Raw genomic sequence first — 16,578 nt, 5'->3', positions numbered from 1 at the left:
CCACTGGCCACTGGACCCCTAACTGTGGGTGGGTCCCTCTGGATGTAGGAACTCCTCCCCTCCCCCTGCTACCCCTCAGGGGTGCTGGTCCCAGAGGTCTGGCCTTTACTTTTGCTCCCCCTTCCCTCCCTCCCACTCCTTCAGGACCCTCGTGGCTGGAGGGGCCTCTGTCAGCAGAGGATCAGGCCCGGGATCTCAGCAGGTTCCTAGGGGTCCAAGTAGGCAGGGGAAACCTGGCCATGCTCCCTTTTGATCCTCTGCCCTCCCAAAGGTTCCCCAATTTCCCGCTTCCGGCTTGGGATCCCTTCCCCTCCCCCAGCAGCCCCTCAGGGGCGCCGGTCCCACCCCGCCTCCACTTCTCCCCCTTCACTCTCCCCGCACCCCATGTCCTACCCCGTCACTGGGGGTTCCTCCCATCCCCTTAAGTGTCCGTGATCCCCCACCAGTACCTGGTAGGTGCCCTAGTTGTGAGGAGACAGGAATTCCGCGTCCTCCTAGTATGCCATCTTGACTCCCTCTTTCATCTGTTTTAAGGATCAAATATCATTAGAAAAATAAGCCATGGGCATTACATATGTGGTCTGGTGAAATTCAATATTCACAATGACAATTCAGAATATGAGCTCCTTAGGGGAAAGTTAACCCCACCACTCTAACTTTGCATCGAAATATCTTAAAGTGTGCCATTGGTTTTATGAAAAGGTTTTGATCTACACTTCAAATTTAAGTTCAAAAGAAAAGCTACATTTTAAAGTGTATTCCTTTTCTGGGTATATTTACTTTGAACTATAGCATATAGTTTTTCTCATAAATCTAACCTGCCACTATCTGTTTTTAAGACTTTGTAAACTTCAAGTGGTTATGATGTGTGAAGTTTGGATTAAACTAAAATTTTTAGAAAACACATGTTATATATTTTGATTGTTTTGAATTTTAACATGGGCCAGTCAAAAACTTGAGTGTCTCTCAAAGTAATATACTGTACTCTGTTACTACAAGAAATCACAGAAAATTGCCCTCTCCCATCATGTTAACAATAGACAAATGAAGCAGTTGTTCTCATTCTTAAATGTAGTGTTTGAAAAACTTGCACAATTTAATGAAAATGTCTCTACTCATAAAACTTAAAATGCTCACACATGGAAAAAGTCATAACGTTTTGGCAAATATTGCTTTGTTAGGAATGTGAGTGAGGTATACCTGCTTCATAACTAGAATTCTATATAAATGGCATGAAACTGTGGGGAAAAGCCAACTGAAAAGAAAACTCTGACACAGGATGAGTTAATACTCTTAAAACATGCAGATAGTTCTTACCCAAACATACTTTTTCTTTGACAAGGAAGAATTATAACATATACCCCTCTTCATCCCTTCTTTTTTTTTTTTCCAGGTGTAATTCTTGGATCATCATTTCTACTCAGTGTAAATGATTTTCTCCTTAAAACAAGTCTCAAAGAAAGAAGTCGGATTCTGATAGGACCATGTTGTGCTACTGCCAATCTGGAAGCTAAATGGTGTAAACACAGTGGCAATCCAGGCCCAGAACAGTCCATACCAAAAATATCCATTGATTTAAGAGGAGGTCTGCTGCAGGTCTGTTGGGATTGGCCCCATTTTTCCCATAAGTTTTAAACTAGTCTTTGTTCATTGTTTGAACCGTTTCATTAAATTTTAAATCTTGGTGTGGTGAGAAAAGGGTATTGTCAGATTGCCGTTTTACTAAACTTTTTTAACAGCTTTATTGAGATATAATTCACAAACCATACAGTTCACCTAATTAAAGAATACGATTCAGTGGTTTTTTACTATATTCACAGTCGTGTGGTCATCACAGCAATCCATTTTAAAACATTTTCACACACCCACCTCCAAAACCCTTTATCCATTAGCATTCACTCCCCATTATCCTCCAATTCCCTCTCCAGAACTAGGCAACCACTAACTATTTTCTTTCTCTATATATTTGACTTTTCTGGACATTTCATGTAAATGGAATCATATGAAATGTGGTCTTTTGTGAATGGCTTCTTTCACTTAGCATAATGTTTTCAAGGTTCAGTCATGTTTTTGCAGGTGCCACTGCTTTATTCCTTTTTATGACCAAATAATACTCCATTGTATGGATATACCTCATTTTATTTATCCATTCAGCAATTAATGGTTGTTTAGATTCTTTCCACTTTTAGCTATTATGAGCAATGCTGCTATGAACATTTGTGTACAAGTTTTGTGTGGACATGTTTGGAATTTCTGAGTCAATAAACTTTTTTCTATGTGTAGACTTTTCTAATTACAAAGTAGTCAGCCTGTCTCAAGCAGTGTCATCAGCAGTAATTTAAGAACCATTTCCTAATGACAGGTCGTTAGCTATTATGATGTCTGATGGCTAACATAATATATAACCTTACATTGCAACCTTTTATGCATTTGAGTTGCAGCCAAGTATTGAATGTGTGAGGATATCCAACTTATTTCTTGATAATTTTCTATTTGGATAGAATGTGAATGTGTTCTTTTTTTTTTTTAACATCTTTATTGGAGTATAATTGCTTTACAGTGTTGTGTTAGTTTCTGCTGTATAACAAAGTGAATCAGCTAAATGCATACGTATATCCCCATGTCCCCTCCCTCTTGCGCCTCCCTCCCACCCTCCCTATCCCACCCCTCTAGGTGGGCACAAAGCACTGAGCTGATCTCCCTGTGCTATGCAGCTGCTTCCCACTAACTATCTGTTTTACATTTGGTAGTATATATACGTCAATGCCACTCTCTCACTTCGTCGCACCTTCCCCTTCCCCCTCCCCATGTCCTCAAGTCCATTCTCTACATCTGCGTCTTTATTCCTGTCCTGCCCCTAGGTTTGTCAAAACCATTTTTTTTTTAGATTCCATATATATGTGTTAGCATATGGTATTTGTGTTTCTCTTTCTGACTTACTTCACTTTGTATGACAGACTCTAGGTCCATCCACCTCACTACAAATAACTCACTTTCGTTTCTTTTTATGGCTGAGTAATATTCCATTGTATATATGTGCCACATCTTCTTTATCCACTCATCTGTTGATGGACACTTAGGTTGCTTCCAAGTCCTGGCTATTGTAAATAGAGCTGCAGTGAACATTCTGGTACATGACTCTTTTTGAATTATGGTTTTCTCAGGGTATATATGCCCAGTAGTGGGATTGCTGGGTCGTGTTGTAGTTCCATTTTTAGTTCTTTAAGGAACCTCCATACTGTTCTCCATAGTGGCTGTATCAATTTACATTCCCACCAACAGTGCAAGAGGGTTCCCTTTTCTCCACACCCTCTCCAGCATTTATTATTTGTAGATTTTCTGATGATGGCCATTCTGACCCGTGTGAGGTGATACCTCATTGTAGTTTTGATTTGCATTTCTCTAATGATTAGTGATGTTGAGCATCTTTTCATGTGTTTGTTGGCAATCTGTATATCTTCTTTGGAGAAATGTCTGTTTAGGTCTTCTGCCCATTTTTGGACTGGGTTGTTTGTTTTTTTGATATTGAGCTCCATGAGCTGCTTGTATATTTTGGAGGTTAATCCTTTGTCAGTTACTTCATTTGCAAATATTTTCTCCCATTCTGAGGGTTGTCATTTCATCTTGTTTATGGTTTTCATTGCTGTGCAAAAGCTTTAAGTTTCATTAGATCCCATCTGTTTACTTTTGTTTTTATCGCGATTTCTCTAGGAGGTGGTTCAAAAAGGATCTTGCTGTGATTTATGTCAGAGCGTTCTGGCTATGTTTTCCTCTTAAGAGTTTTATAGTGTCTGGCCTTACATTTAGGTCTTTAATCCATTTTGAGTTTATTTTTGTGTATGGTGTTAGGGAGTGTTCTAATTTCATTCTTTTACGTGTAGCTCCCCAGTTTTCCTGGCACCACTTATTGAAGAGGCTGTCTTTTATCCATTGTATATTCTTGCCTCCTTTATCAAAAATAAGGTGACCATATTGTGTGGGTTTATCTCTAGGCTTTCTATCCTGTTCCGTTGATCTATATTTCTGTTTTTGTGCCAGTACCATACTGTCTTGATTACTGTAGCTTTGTAGTATAGTCTGAAGTCCAAGAGCCTGATTCCTCCAGCTCTGTTTTTCTTTCTCAAGATTGCTTTGGCTCTTCGGGGTCTTTCGTGTTTCCATACAAATTGTGAAAGTTTTTGTTCTAGTTCTGTGGAAAATGCCATTGGTAGTTTGTTTTTTGTTGGTTTTTTTTTTCCATTTTGACTTTTAATTGTAATATTCTCCTTTATAGACAAAGCAGATGTCACCGTTAATGATGTTAGTGTTTCTCTAGTTATGAGAAGATGCAAGAATTTCGGCTCAAAAAATCTTCTCCTGAAAATATCTAACTGTCTGAAGGCCTGTTCTGCCAGTTTTTCCCAGAGAACAGACTGCCTCATTCCTGATGTCAACTGTGAACTCCTTTCCGGGGGTATTGAAGGTCAGCAGCTGCAGTGGCTCATGATTTAATCTTTGTAGAGACAGACAGCAAGTGCCAATGGCAAGTGCTGCTTTCCAGTCAGCAGGGCCCCTTCATGGTCATAAATTTGACCATGGTTTGCGGGGGTATTTCATGACCATTTCAATCCATGGGGCTAAGAATGCTCATTCCAAGGCCTGGAAAAGAGTTTTCTGATAGGCTACTCAATGTGCTCTTACTGGACTAGGCCACAGGAGTAGCCAAAAAGTCTCTGGACCACCTGTCTTACTAGTCTCTTACAGTCCAGGAAAATATTCCCTCTTGTTGCTTCTCCCCATATCTAGAGTTACACTGTTACCATCATTGATCTTACATGGAACCATATATCATCATTTTATGACAGGCTCAGTCACACATTTGGTAATGTAAGAAACAACAATTTTGTAAAACAGGTGAATTACAGATAACATAGCTAGCAGTAGTAGTGAAGTCATAAGTAAGAATTAAGCAAGCTTCCATTAGGTGTGGCCCAGTATATCCCAGGTTGTCTGACTTAGTCTGTTCTGTACCAATCCTTATCTTTAAGGTAAATTTTATATTGGCACTGTCCATAAGGCACCCAGCCCAGTTTCCTAGTGTTACTAGACTGATTATCCTTACTATGATTTAATTGTTCCCAACATAGAGGAGCCTTTAAACTTAAATTACCATGGCCTGGTGTTAACTACATAAATCCATCCCATGATTGTGGGAGGTCTTATTCCTTGGCTGAAATTTTGCTTGTTGCTATGACTGAGCCTGAGTAATAAAGAAAAATTTATGGCCAGAGTCAGAGTAGGATCATTAATTGGCTAGGTGAGGGGATCTCACCTAGTAATATTAATAGTGGCCTCAATAGGACTATAATTTCTCTCTTCTAGAATAAATTTCCTAAGAGCCAACCAATTAGAGCCGTGGAGTAGAGAAATCCACCAAGGTAACCCAGAAGTACCAGACACAGGTAATTGGCCACAAACCCAACAACTGGATTGATTTTTAAAACTAGCATAGGAAAAAAAAAAAAACACTAGCATAGGATCATGCCCCATGATAGGAAAACATGTGATTCATATGGAAGGGTCCAAGAAGTCAAGAAAACATTATAAATGATCATACGAGTCAGGTCCAGGATCTTGGGCAAGCTGTCTACTTCTGATGTCGTCTTGTTCTCATCCTAGTATGAGTGTAGTTTCTCTTTTGTTTGAGCATTGTTTTAAGGTGATTTTGAGGTCAGCCACACTCTCCATAGGCCAGTCCACTGCAGGGGCCCTTTGTGAGTGGAAATTAATCCAGGAGTCATTCCCTTCAGTTTCACTGTTCATGAGCTAGTTAAGAGTACCTGATAAGTGTCCTTCCGTCCAGGTTGGAGATAGTCTTTAAATTATGTCTGTTTCAGCATGCACAAACTCCTGGTTCCAGGTCCTGGGGCATCTGATCTTCATTCAAAGATAGATTACTAAGATAAACTTCTGAAACAAACTTAGAGTGTCCTTCAATTAAACTTTACATTAATATAGCATGACAGCAGGGAACTACCTAGGAGGTTAAGTCTTAATAAATACAGACCCCCCATTAACAAAACCAGAATTTAATATTCACTGAAACATAATCTTTTTCTCTCTAAAATTACCGTCATTTTTACCAAATGAAACCAAATTAAGAGTAGTTTGTTTGCAAAATAAGTCTGGTCTCAGTAAACTTGGCCTGATGATTTATATAACTATCATTGATGATACAGACTTCTTATGTGTGTGTGTGAAATTTTGATAAGGAGTCTCATACTGAACTTTTAAAAGATCTCTCAGGGCTAGGAAAGTCATACCAAGGGTTTATCACACATTTTGCCTAACAGATCTAGGTGAATTCCTCACTTTTCTTTTTTTTTTTAATTTTTTATTTAATTTTTTTATACAGCAGCTTCTTATTAATCATCAGTTTTATACACATCAGTGTATACATGTCAATCCCAATCGCCCAATTCATCACACCACCACCACCACCACCCCGCGGCTTTCCCCCCTTGGTGTCCATACGCTTGTTCTCTACGTCTGTGTCTCAATTTCTGCCCTGCAAACCAGTTCATCTGTACCATTTTTCTAGGTTCCACATATATGTGTTAATATACGATATTTGTTTTTCTCTTTATGATTTACTTCACTCTATGACACTCTCTAGATCCATCCACATCTCAACAAATGACCTAATTTCATTCTTTTTTATAGCTCAGTAATATTCCATTATATATATAACACATCTTCTTTATCCATTCGTCTGTCGACGGACATTTAGGTTGCTTCCATGACTTGGCTATTGTAAATAGTGCTGCAATGAACATTGGAGTACATGTGTCTTTTTGAATTATGGTTTTCTCTGGGTATATGCCCAGTAGTGAGATTGCTGGACCATATGGTAATTCTATTTTTAGTTTTTTAAGGAACCTCCATACTGTTCTCCATAGTGGCTGTATCAATTTACATTCCCACCAACAGTGCAAGAGGGTTCCCTTTTCTCCATACCCTCTGCAGCATTTGTTGTTTGTAGATTTTCTGATGATGCCCATTCTAACTGGTGTGAGGAGACACCTCATTGTAGTTTTGATTTGCATTTCTCTAATAGTGATGTTGAGCAGCTTTGCATATGCTTCTTGGCCATCTGTATATCTTCTTTGGAGAAATGTCTATTTAGATCTTCTGCCCATTTTTGGATTGGGTTGTTTTCTTTTTAATATTGAGCTGCATGAGCTGTTTATATATTTTGGAGATTAATCCTTTGTCCATTTATTCGTTTGCAATATTTTCTCCCATTCTGAGGGTTGTCTTTTCATCTTGTTTATGGTTTCCTTTGCTGGGCAAAAGCTTTTAAGTTTCATTAGGTCCCATTTGTTTATTTTTGTTTTTAATTCCATTACTCTAGGAGGTGGATCAAAAAATATCTTGCTGTGATTTATGTCAAAGAGTGTTCTTCCTATGTTTTCCTCTAAGAGTTTTATAGTGTCCGGTCTAACATTAAGGTCTCTAATACATTTTGAGTTTATTTTTGTGTATGGTGTAAGGGAGTGTTCTAATTTCATTCTTTTACATGTAGTGGTCCAGTTTTCCCAGCACCACTTATTGAAGAGACTGTCTTTTCTCCATTGTATATTCTTGCCTCCTTTGTCATAGATTAGTTGACCATAGGTGCGTGGGTTTACCTCTGGGCTTTCTTTTTGTTCCATTGATGTGTGTTTCTGTTTTTGTGCCACTATCATATTTTCTTGATTACTGTAGCTTTGTAGTATAGTCTGAAGTCAGGAGGTCTGATTCCTCCAGCTCCATTTTTTTCCCTCAAGACTGCTTTGGCTATTTGGGGTCTTTGATGTCACCATACAAATTTTAAGATTTTCTGTTCTAGTTCCGTAAAAAATGCCATTGGTAATTTGATAGGGATTGAATTGAATCTGTAGATTACTTTGGGTAGTATAGTCATTTTCACAATATTGCTTCTTTCAATCCAAGAGCATGGTATATCTCTACATCTGTTGGTATCATCTTTAATTCCTTCATCAGTGTCTTATAGTCTTCTGCGTACAGGTCTTTTGTCTCCCTAGGTAGGTTTATTCCTAGGTATTTTATTCTTTTACTTGCAATGGTAAATGGGAGTGTTTCCTTAATTTCTCTTTCAGATTTTTCATCATTAGTGTATAGGAATGCAAGAGATTTCTGTGTATTAATTTTGTATCCTGCAACTTTACCAGATTCATTAATTAGCTCTAGTAGTTTTCTGGTGGCATCTTTAGGATTCTCTATGTATAGTATCGTGTCATCTGCAAACAGTGGCAGTTTTACTTCTTCTTTTCCAATTTGTATTCCCTTTATTTCTTTTTTTTCTCTGATTGCCGTGGCTAGGACTTCCAAAACTATGTTGAATAATAGTGGTGAGAGTGGACATCCTTGTCTCGTTCCTGATCTTAGAGGAAATGCTTTCAGTTTTTCACCATTGAGAATGATGTTTACTGTGGGTTTATCAAATACGGCCTTTATTATGTTGAGGTAGGTTCCCTCTATGCCCACTTTCTGGAGAGTTTTTATCATAAATTGGTGTTGAATTTTCTCAAAAGATATTTCTGTATCTATTGAGATGATCATATGGTATTTCAATTTGTTAATATGGTGTGTCACATTGTTAATCAATCTGTTAATATGGTGTATCATATTGATTGATTTGCATATATTGAAGAATCCTTGCATCCCTGGGATAAATCCCACTTGATCATGGTGTATGATCCTTTTAATATGTTGTTGAATTCCTTTTGCTAGTATTTTCTTTAGGATTTTTGCATCTGTATTCATCAGTGATATTGGTCTGTAATTTTCTTTTTTTGTAGTATCTTTGTCTGGTTTTGGTATCAGAGTAATGGTGGCCTCATAGAATGAGTTTGGGAGTGTTCCTTCCTCCGCAATTTTTTGCACGAGTTTGAGAAGGATGGGTGTTAGCTCTTCTCTAAATGTTTGACAGAATCCACCTGTGAAGCCATCTGGTCCTGGACTTTTGTTTGTTGGATGATTTTTAATCACAGTTTCAATTTCATTACTTGTGATTGGTCTGTCTATATTTTCTGTTTCTTCCTGGTTCAGTCTTGGAAGGTTATACCTTTCTAAGAATTTGTCCATTTCTTCCAGGTTGTCCATTTTATTGGCACAGAGTTGCTTGTAGTAGTCTCTTCGGATGCTTTGTATTTCTGCAGTGTCTGTTGTAACTTCTCCTTTTTCATTTCTAATTTTATTGATTCGAGTCCTCTCCCTCTTTTTCTTGATGAGTCTGCCTAATGGTTTATCAATTTTCTTTACCTACTCAAAGAACCAGCTTTTACTTTTATTCATTTTTGCTATTGTTTTCTTTGTTTCTTTTTCATTTATTTCTGCTCTGATCTTTATGATTTCAGTCTTTTTGCTAACTTTGGGTTTTGTTTGTTCTTCTTTCTCTAGTTCCTTTAGGTGAACGGTTAGATTGTTTATTAGAGATTTTTCTTGTTTCTTGAGGTAGGCTTGTATAGCTATAGACTTCCCTCTTAGAACTCTTTTGCTGCATCCCATAGGTTTTGGATCATCATGTTTTCATTGTCATTTGTCTCTAGGTATTTTTTTATTTCCTCTTTGATTTCTTTAGTGATCTCTTGGTTATTTAGTAATGTATTCTTTAGCCTGCATGTGTTTCTTTTTTTTAAGTTTTTTTCCCTGTAATTCATATCTAGTCTTATAGCATTGTGGTCAGAAAAGTTGCTTGATATGATTTCAATTTTCTTAAATTTACTGAGGCTTGATTTGTGACCCAAGATGTGATATATCCTGGAGAATGTTCTGTGCACACTTGAGAAGAAAGTGTAATCTGCTGTTTTGGGATGGAATGTCCTATAAATATCAGTTAAATCTGTCTGGTTTATTGTGTCATTTAAAGCTTCTGTTTCCTTATTTATTTTCATTTTGTATGATCTGTCCATTGGTGTAAGTGAGGTGTTAAAGTCCCCCACTCTTATTGTATTACTGTCAATTCCCTCTTTTGTAGCTGTTAGCAGTGGCCTTATATATTGAGGTGCTCCTATGTTGGGTGCATATATACTTATAATTGTTATATTTTCTTCTTGGATTGATCCCTTGATCATTATGTAGTGTCCTTCTTTGTCTCTTGTGACATTTTTATTTTAAAGTCTATTTGATCTGATATGAGTACTGCTACTCCAGCTTTTTTTTTTTTTTTTTTTTTTGCGGTACGTGGGCCTCTCACTGTTGTGGCCTCTCCTGTTGCGAGCACAGGCTCCGCATGCGCACGTTCAGCGGCCATGGCTCATGGGACCACCCGCTCCACGGCATGTGGGATCTTCCCAGACCGGGGCACGAACCCGTGTCCCCTGCATTGGCAGGCGGACTCTCAACCACTGCGCCACCAGGGAAGCCCTCCAGCTTTTTTCTTTTGATTTGCATTTGCATGGAATATCTTTTTCCATCCCCTCATGTTCAGTCTGTATGGGTCCCTAGGTCTGAAATGGGTCTCTTTTAGATAGCCTATATATGGGTCTTGTTTTCTTATCCATTCAGCAAGCCTGTGTCTTTTGGTTGGAGCATTTAATCCATTCACATTTAAGGTAATTATTGATACATATGTTCCTATTACCATTTCCTTAATTGTTTTGGGTTTGTTTTTGTGGGTCCTTTTCTTCTCTAGTGTTTCCCACTTAGAGAAGAAGTTCCTTTAGCATTTGTTGTAGAGCTGGTTTGGTGGTGCTGAATTCTCTTAGCTTTTGTTGTAGAGCTGGTTTGGTGGTGCTGAATTCTCTTAGCTTTTGCCTCTCAGTAAAGCTTTTGACTTCTCCATCGAATCTGAATGAGATCCTTGCCGAGTAAAGTACTGTTGGTTGTAGGTTCTTTCATCACTTTAAGTGTATCTTGCTACTCCCTTCTGTCTTGTAGAGTTTCTGCTGAGAAATCAGCTGTTAACCTTATGGGAGTTCCGTTGTATGTTATTTGTCATTTTTCCCTTGCTACTTTCAATAATTTTCTTTCTCTTTAATTTTTGCCAATTTGATTACTATGTATCTTGACGTGTTTCTCCTTGGGTTTATCCTGTATGGGACTCACTGCGCTTCCTCAACTTGGGTGGCTATTTCCTTTCCCATGTTAGGGAAGTTTTCGACTATAATCTCTTCAAAATTTTCTCTGCTCCTTTCTCTCTCTCTTCTCCTTCTGGGACCCCTATCATGCGAATGTTGTTGCGTTTAATGTTGTCCCAGAGGTCTCTTAGGCTGTCTTCATTTCTTTTCATTCTTTTTTCTTTGTTCTGTTCCACAGCAGTGAATTCCACCATTCTGTCTTCTAGGTCACTTATCTGCTCTTCTGCCTCAGTTATTATGCTATTAATTCCTTCTAGTATAGATTTCATTTCAGTTACTGTATTGTTCATCTCTGTTTGTTTGTTCTTTAGCTCTTCTAGGTCTTTGTTAAACATTTCTTGCATCTTCTCGATCTTTGCCTCCATCCTTTTTCCAAGGTCCTGGATCATCTTCACTGTCGTTATTGTGAATTCTTTTTCTGGAAGGTTCCCTATCTCCACTTAATTTATTTGTTTTTCTGGGGTTTTATCTTGTTCCTTCATCTGGTACAAAGCCCTCTGCCTTTTCATCTTGTCTACCTTTCTGTGAATGTGTTTTTTGTTCCACAGGCTGCAGGATTGTAGTTCTTCTTGCTTCTGCTGTCTGCCCTCTGGTGGATGAGGCTATCTAAGAGGCTTGTGCAAGTTTGCTGTTGGGAGGGACTGGTGGTAGGTAGAGCTGACTGTTGCTCTGGTGGGCAGAGCTCAGTAAATCTTTAATTCGCTTGACTCCTGATGGGTGGTGCAGGATTCCCTTCCTTTTGGTTGTTTGGCCTGAGGCAACCCAACACTGGAGCCTACCTGGGCTCTTTGGTGGGGCTAATGGCAGACTCTGGGAGGCTTCACGCCAAGGAGTACTTCCCAGAACTTCTTCTGCCAGTGTCCTTGTCCCCACGGTGAGCCACAGCCACCCCCCACCTCTGCAGGAGACGCTCCAACACTAGCAGGTAGGTCTGGTTCAGTCTCCTCTGTGGTCACTGCTCCTTCCTCTGGGTCCCGATGCACACACTACTTTGTGTGTGCCCTCCAAGAGTGGAGTCTCTGTTTTCCCCAGTCTTGTCTAAGTCCTGCAATCAAATCCCACTAGGCTTCAAAGTCTGATTCTCTAGGAATTCCTCCTCCCGTTGCCAGACCCCCAGGTTGGGAAGTCTGACGTGGGGCTCAGAACCTTCACTCCAGTGGGTGGACTTCTGTGGTATAGTTGTTCTCCAGTCTGTGAGTCACCCACCCAGCAGTTATGGGATTTCATTTTGCTGTGATTGCATCCCTCCTACCATCTCACTGTGGCTTCTCCTTTGTCTCTGGATGTGGGGTATCTTTTTTGTTGAGTTCCAGTGTCTTCCTGTCGATGATTGTGCGGCACCTAGTTGTGATTCTGGTGCTCTCTCAAGAGGGAGTGAGAGCACGTCCTTCTACTCTGCCGTCTTGGTTCAGGCCTCGCCATTGGTAGTTTGATAGGGATTGCATTCAATTTGTAGGTTGCTTTGTGTAGTATAGTCATTTTCACAATGTTGATTCTTCCTATTCAAGACACGTTATATCTCTCCAACTGTTTGTATCATCTTTAATTTCTTTCCTCAGTGTCTTATAGTTTTCTGTGTACAAGTCTTTTGTCTCCTTAGGTAGGTTTATTCCTAGGTATTTTATTCTTTTTGTTGCAATGGTAAATGGGAGTGTTTCCTTAATTTCTCTTTCAGACTTTTCATCATTAGTGTATAGGAATGCCAGAGATTTCTGTGCATTAATTTTGTATCCTGCTACTTTACCAAATTCATTGATTAGCTCTAGTAGTTTTCTGGTAGCATCTTTAGGATTCTCTATGTATCGTATCATGTCATCTGCAAACAGTGACAGCTTTACTTCTTCTTTTCCAATGTGGATTCCTTTTATTTCTTTTTCTTCTCTGATTGCTGTAGTTAAAACTTCCGAAACTATGTTGAGTAATAGTGCTGAGAGTGGGCAGCCTTGTCTTGTTTCTGATCTTAGTGGAAATGGTTTCAGTTTTTCACCATTGAGAATGATGTTGGCTCTGGGTTTGTCATATATGACCTTTATTTTGTTAAGGTAAGTTCCCCCTATGCCTGCTTTCTGCAGAGCTTTTATCATAAATGGGTGTTGAATTTTGTCAAAAGCATTTTCTGCACCTATTGAGATGATCATATGGTTTTTCTCCTTCAGTTTGTTTATGTGGTTTATTACATTGATTGATTTCCATATGTTGAAGAATCCTTGCATTCCTGGGATAAACCCCACTTGATCATGGTGTATGATCACGTTACGTTAAAAGTAACATGCTGTTGGGTTCTGTTTGTTACTGTTTTGTTGAGGATTTTTGCCTTTGTGTTCATCAGTGATATTTGTCTGTAGTTTTGTTTTTTTGTGACATCTTTGTCTTCTTTTGGTATCAGGGTGATGGTGGCCTCATAGAATGAGTTTGGGAGTGTTCCTCCCTCTGCTGTATTTTGGAAGAGTTTGAGAAGGCTAAGTATTAGCTCTCCTCTAAATGTTTGATAGAATTCCCCTGTGAATCCTTCTGGTCCTGGGCTTTTGTTTATTGGAAGATTTTTAATCACCGTGTCAATTCCAGTGCTTGTGATTGGTCTCTTTATATTTTCTATTTCTTCCTGGTTCAGTCTCAGCCGGTTGTGCTTTTGTAAGAATTTGTGCATTTTGTCCAGGTTGTCCATTTTATTGGCATAGAGTTGCTTGTAGTAATCCGTCATGATCTTTTGTATTTCTGCAGTGTTAGTTGTTACTTCTCCTTTATCATTTCTCATTCTATTGATTTGTCTTTTCCCTTTTTTTCTTGATGAGTCTGGCTAGTGGTTTATCAATTTTGTTTATCTTCTCAAAGAACCAGCTTTTAGTTTTATTGATCTTAGCTGTTGTTTCCTTCATTTCTATTTCATTTATTTCTGATCTGATCTTTATGATTTCTTTCATTCTGCTATCTTTGCTGTTTTTTTGTTCTTCTTTCTCTAATTGCTTTAGGTGTAAGGTTAGGTGGTTTATTTGAGATGTTTCTTCTTTCTTGAGGGAGGATTGTATTGCTATAAACTTCCCTCTTAGAACTGCTTTTGCTACATCCCATAGATTTTGTTTTGTCGTGCTTTCATTGTCCTTTGTTTCTAAGTATTTTTTTATTTCCTCTTTGATTTCTTCAGTGATCTCTTGGTTATTTAGTAGTGTATTGTTTAACCTCCATGTGTTTGTATTTTTTGCAGATTTTTCCTGTACTTGACATCTAGTCTCATAACGTTGTGGTCTGAAAACATACTTGATATGATTTCAATTTTCTTAAATTTACCAAGGCTGGATTTGTGACACAAGATATGATCTATCCTGGAGAATGTTCCATGAGCACTTGAGAAGAAAGTGTATTCTGTTGTTTTTGGATGGAATGTCCTGTAAATATCAATTAAGTCCATCTTGTTTAATGTATCATTTAAATCTTGTGTTTCCTTACTTATTTTCTTTTTGGATGATATGTCCATTGGTGAAAGTTGGGTGTTAAAGTCCCCTACTATGATTGTGTTACTGTCAATTTCCCCTTTTATCCCTGTTAGCATTTGCCTTAAGTATTGAGGTACTCCTATGTTGTTTGAATAAATATTTACAATTGTTATATTTTCTTCTTGGATTGATCCCTTGATCATTATGTAGTGTCCTTCTTTGTCTCTTGTAATAGTCTCTATTTTAAAGTCTATTTTGTCTGATATGAGAATTGCTACTCCAGCTTTCCTTTCATTTCCATTTGCATGGAATATCTTTTTCCATCCCCTCACTTTCAGTCTATATGTGTCCCTAGGTCTGAAGTGGGTCTCTTGTAGACAGCATATATACAGGTTTTGTTTTTGTATCTTTTCAGGCAGTCTGTGTGTTTTGGTTGGAGCATTTAGTCTATTTACATTTTAGGTAGTTATTGATATGTGTGTTCCTATTAATTTTTTTAATTGTTTTGGGTTTGTTATCATAGGTCTTTTCCTTCTCTTGTGTTTCCTGCCTAGAGAAGTTCTTTTCGGATTTGTTGTAAACCTGGTTTGGTGGTGCTGAATTCTCTTAGCTTTTGCTTGTCTGTAAGCCTTTTAATTTCTCCATGGAATCTGAATGAGACCCTTGCTGGGTAGAGTAATCTTGTTTGTAGGTTTTTCTCTTTCATCACTTTAAATATGTCCTGCCACTCCCTTCTGGCTTGTAGAGTTTCTGCTCAAAGATCAGCTGTTAACCTTATGGGGATTCCCTTGTGTATTATTTGTTGCTTTTCCCTTGCTGCTTTTAATATTTTTTCTTTGTATTTAATTTTTGAGACTTTGTTTAATATGTGTCTTGGCATGTTTCTCCTGGGATTTATCCTGTATGGGACTCTCTGTTCTTCCTGGACTTGATTGACTATTTCCTTTCCCATATTAGGGACGTTTTCAACTATAATCTGTTCAAATAGTTTCACAGTCCCTTTCTTTTTCTCTTCTTTTGGGACCTCTATTATTCCAATGTTGGTGTGTTTAATGTTGTCACAGAGGTCTCTGAGACTGTCCTCAATTCTTTCCATTCTTTTTTCTTTATTCTGCTCTGCAGTAGTTATTTCCACTCTTTTATCTTCCAGGTCACTTATCCGTTCTTCTGCCTCAGTTATTCTGCTATTGATCCCATCTAGAGTATTTTTAATTTCATTTATTGTGTTGTTCATCACTGTTTGCTCTTTAGTTCTTCTAGGTCCTTGTTAAGCGTTTCTTGTATTTTCTCCATTCTATTTCCAAGATTTTGGATCATCTTTACTATCATTATTCTGAATTCTTTTTCGGGTAGGCTGCCTATTTCCTCTTCATTTGTTTGGTCTGGTGGGTTTTAACTTGCTCCTTCATCTGCTGTTTATTTCTCTGTCTTCTCATTTTGCTTAACTTACTGTGTTTGGGGTCTCCTTTCTGCAGGCTGCAGGTTCGTAGTTCCCATTGTTTTTGGTGTCTGCCCCAGTGGCTAAGTTTGTTTCAGTGGGTTGTGTAGGCTTCCTGGTGGAGGGGACTGGTGCCTGTGTTCTGGTGGATGAGGATGGATCTTGCCTTTCTGTTGGGCAGGACCACATCCAGTGGTGTGTTTTGGAGTGTCTCTGAACTTGCTATGATTTTAGGCAGCTTCTCTGCTAGTGGGTGGGGTTGTGTTCCTGTCTTGCTAGTTGTTTGGCTTAGGGTGTCCAGCACTCTAGCATGCTGGTCATTGAGTGGAGCTGGGTCTTAGTGCTGAGATGGAGATCTCTGGGAGAGCTTTTGCTCTGGGAGAGCTTTCGCTGTTTGATATTACCTGGGGCCAGGAGGTATCTGGTGGACCAATGTCCTGAACTTGGCTCTCTCACCTCAGAGGCTCAGGCCTGACACCCGGCTGAAGCACCATGACTCTGTCAGCCACCCCCACTCAGAAGAAAAGGGAGAGAAAGAAAGAAAGAAGGAAAAATAGATAAAGTTATTAAAATAAAAAATAATATA

General features: G+C 38.7%; 1 protein-coding gene across 1 annotated transcript in view; it reads left to right on the top strand.

The window, feature by feature from the left end:
• VPS13B (vacuolar protein sorting 13 homolog B) overlaps positions 1-16,578 on the top strand; it is an 816,084-nt gene that overhangs the window by 643,784 nt on the left and 155,722 nt on the right. Inside the window, exon 37 of the mRNA XM_024756522.1 lies at positions 1,394-1,596. Within this exon, the coding sequence (XP_024612290.1) occupies positions 1,394-1,596 (203 nt within the window). The remainder of the gene's footprint in view (positions 1-1,393; positions 1,597-16,578) is intronic.

Source organism: Neophocaena asiaeorientalis, unplaced genomic scaffold, assembly GCF_003031525.2.
Source record: "Neophocaena asiaeorientalis asiaeorientalis breed wild unplaced genomic scaffold, Neophocaena_asiaeorientalis_V1.1 scaffold29, whole genome shotgun sequence".
Classification (NCBI taxonomy): Eukaryota; Metazoa; Chordata; class Mammalia; order Artiodactyla; family Phocoenidae; genus Neophocaena; species Neophocaena asiaeorientalis.
This window is presented reverse-complemented; position numbering and strand designations above follow the sequence as displayed.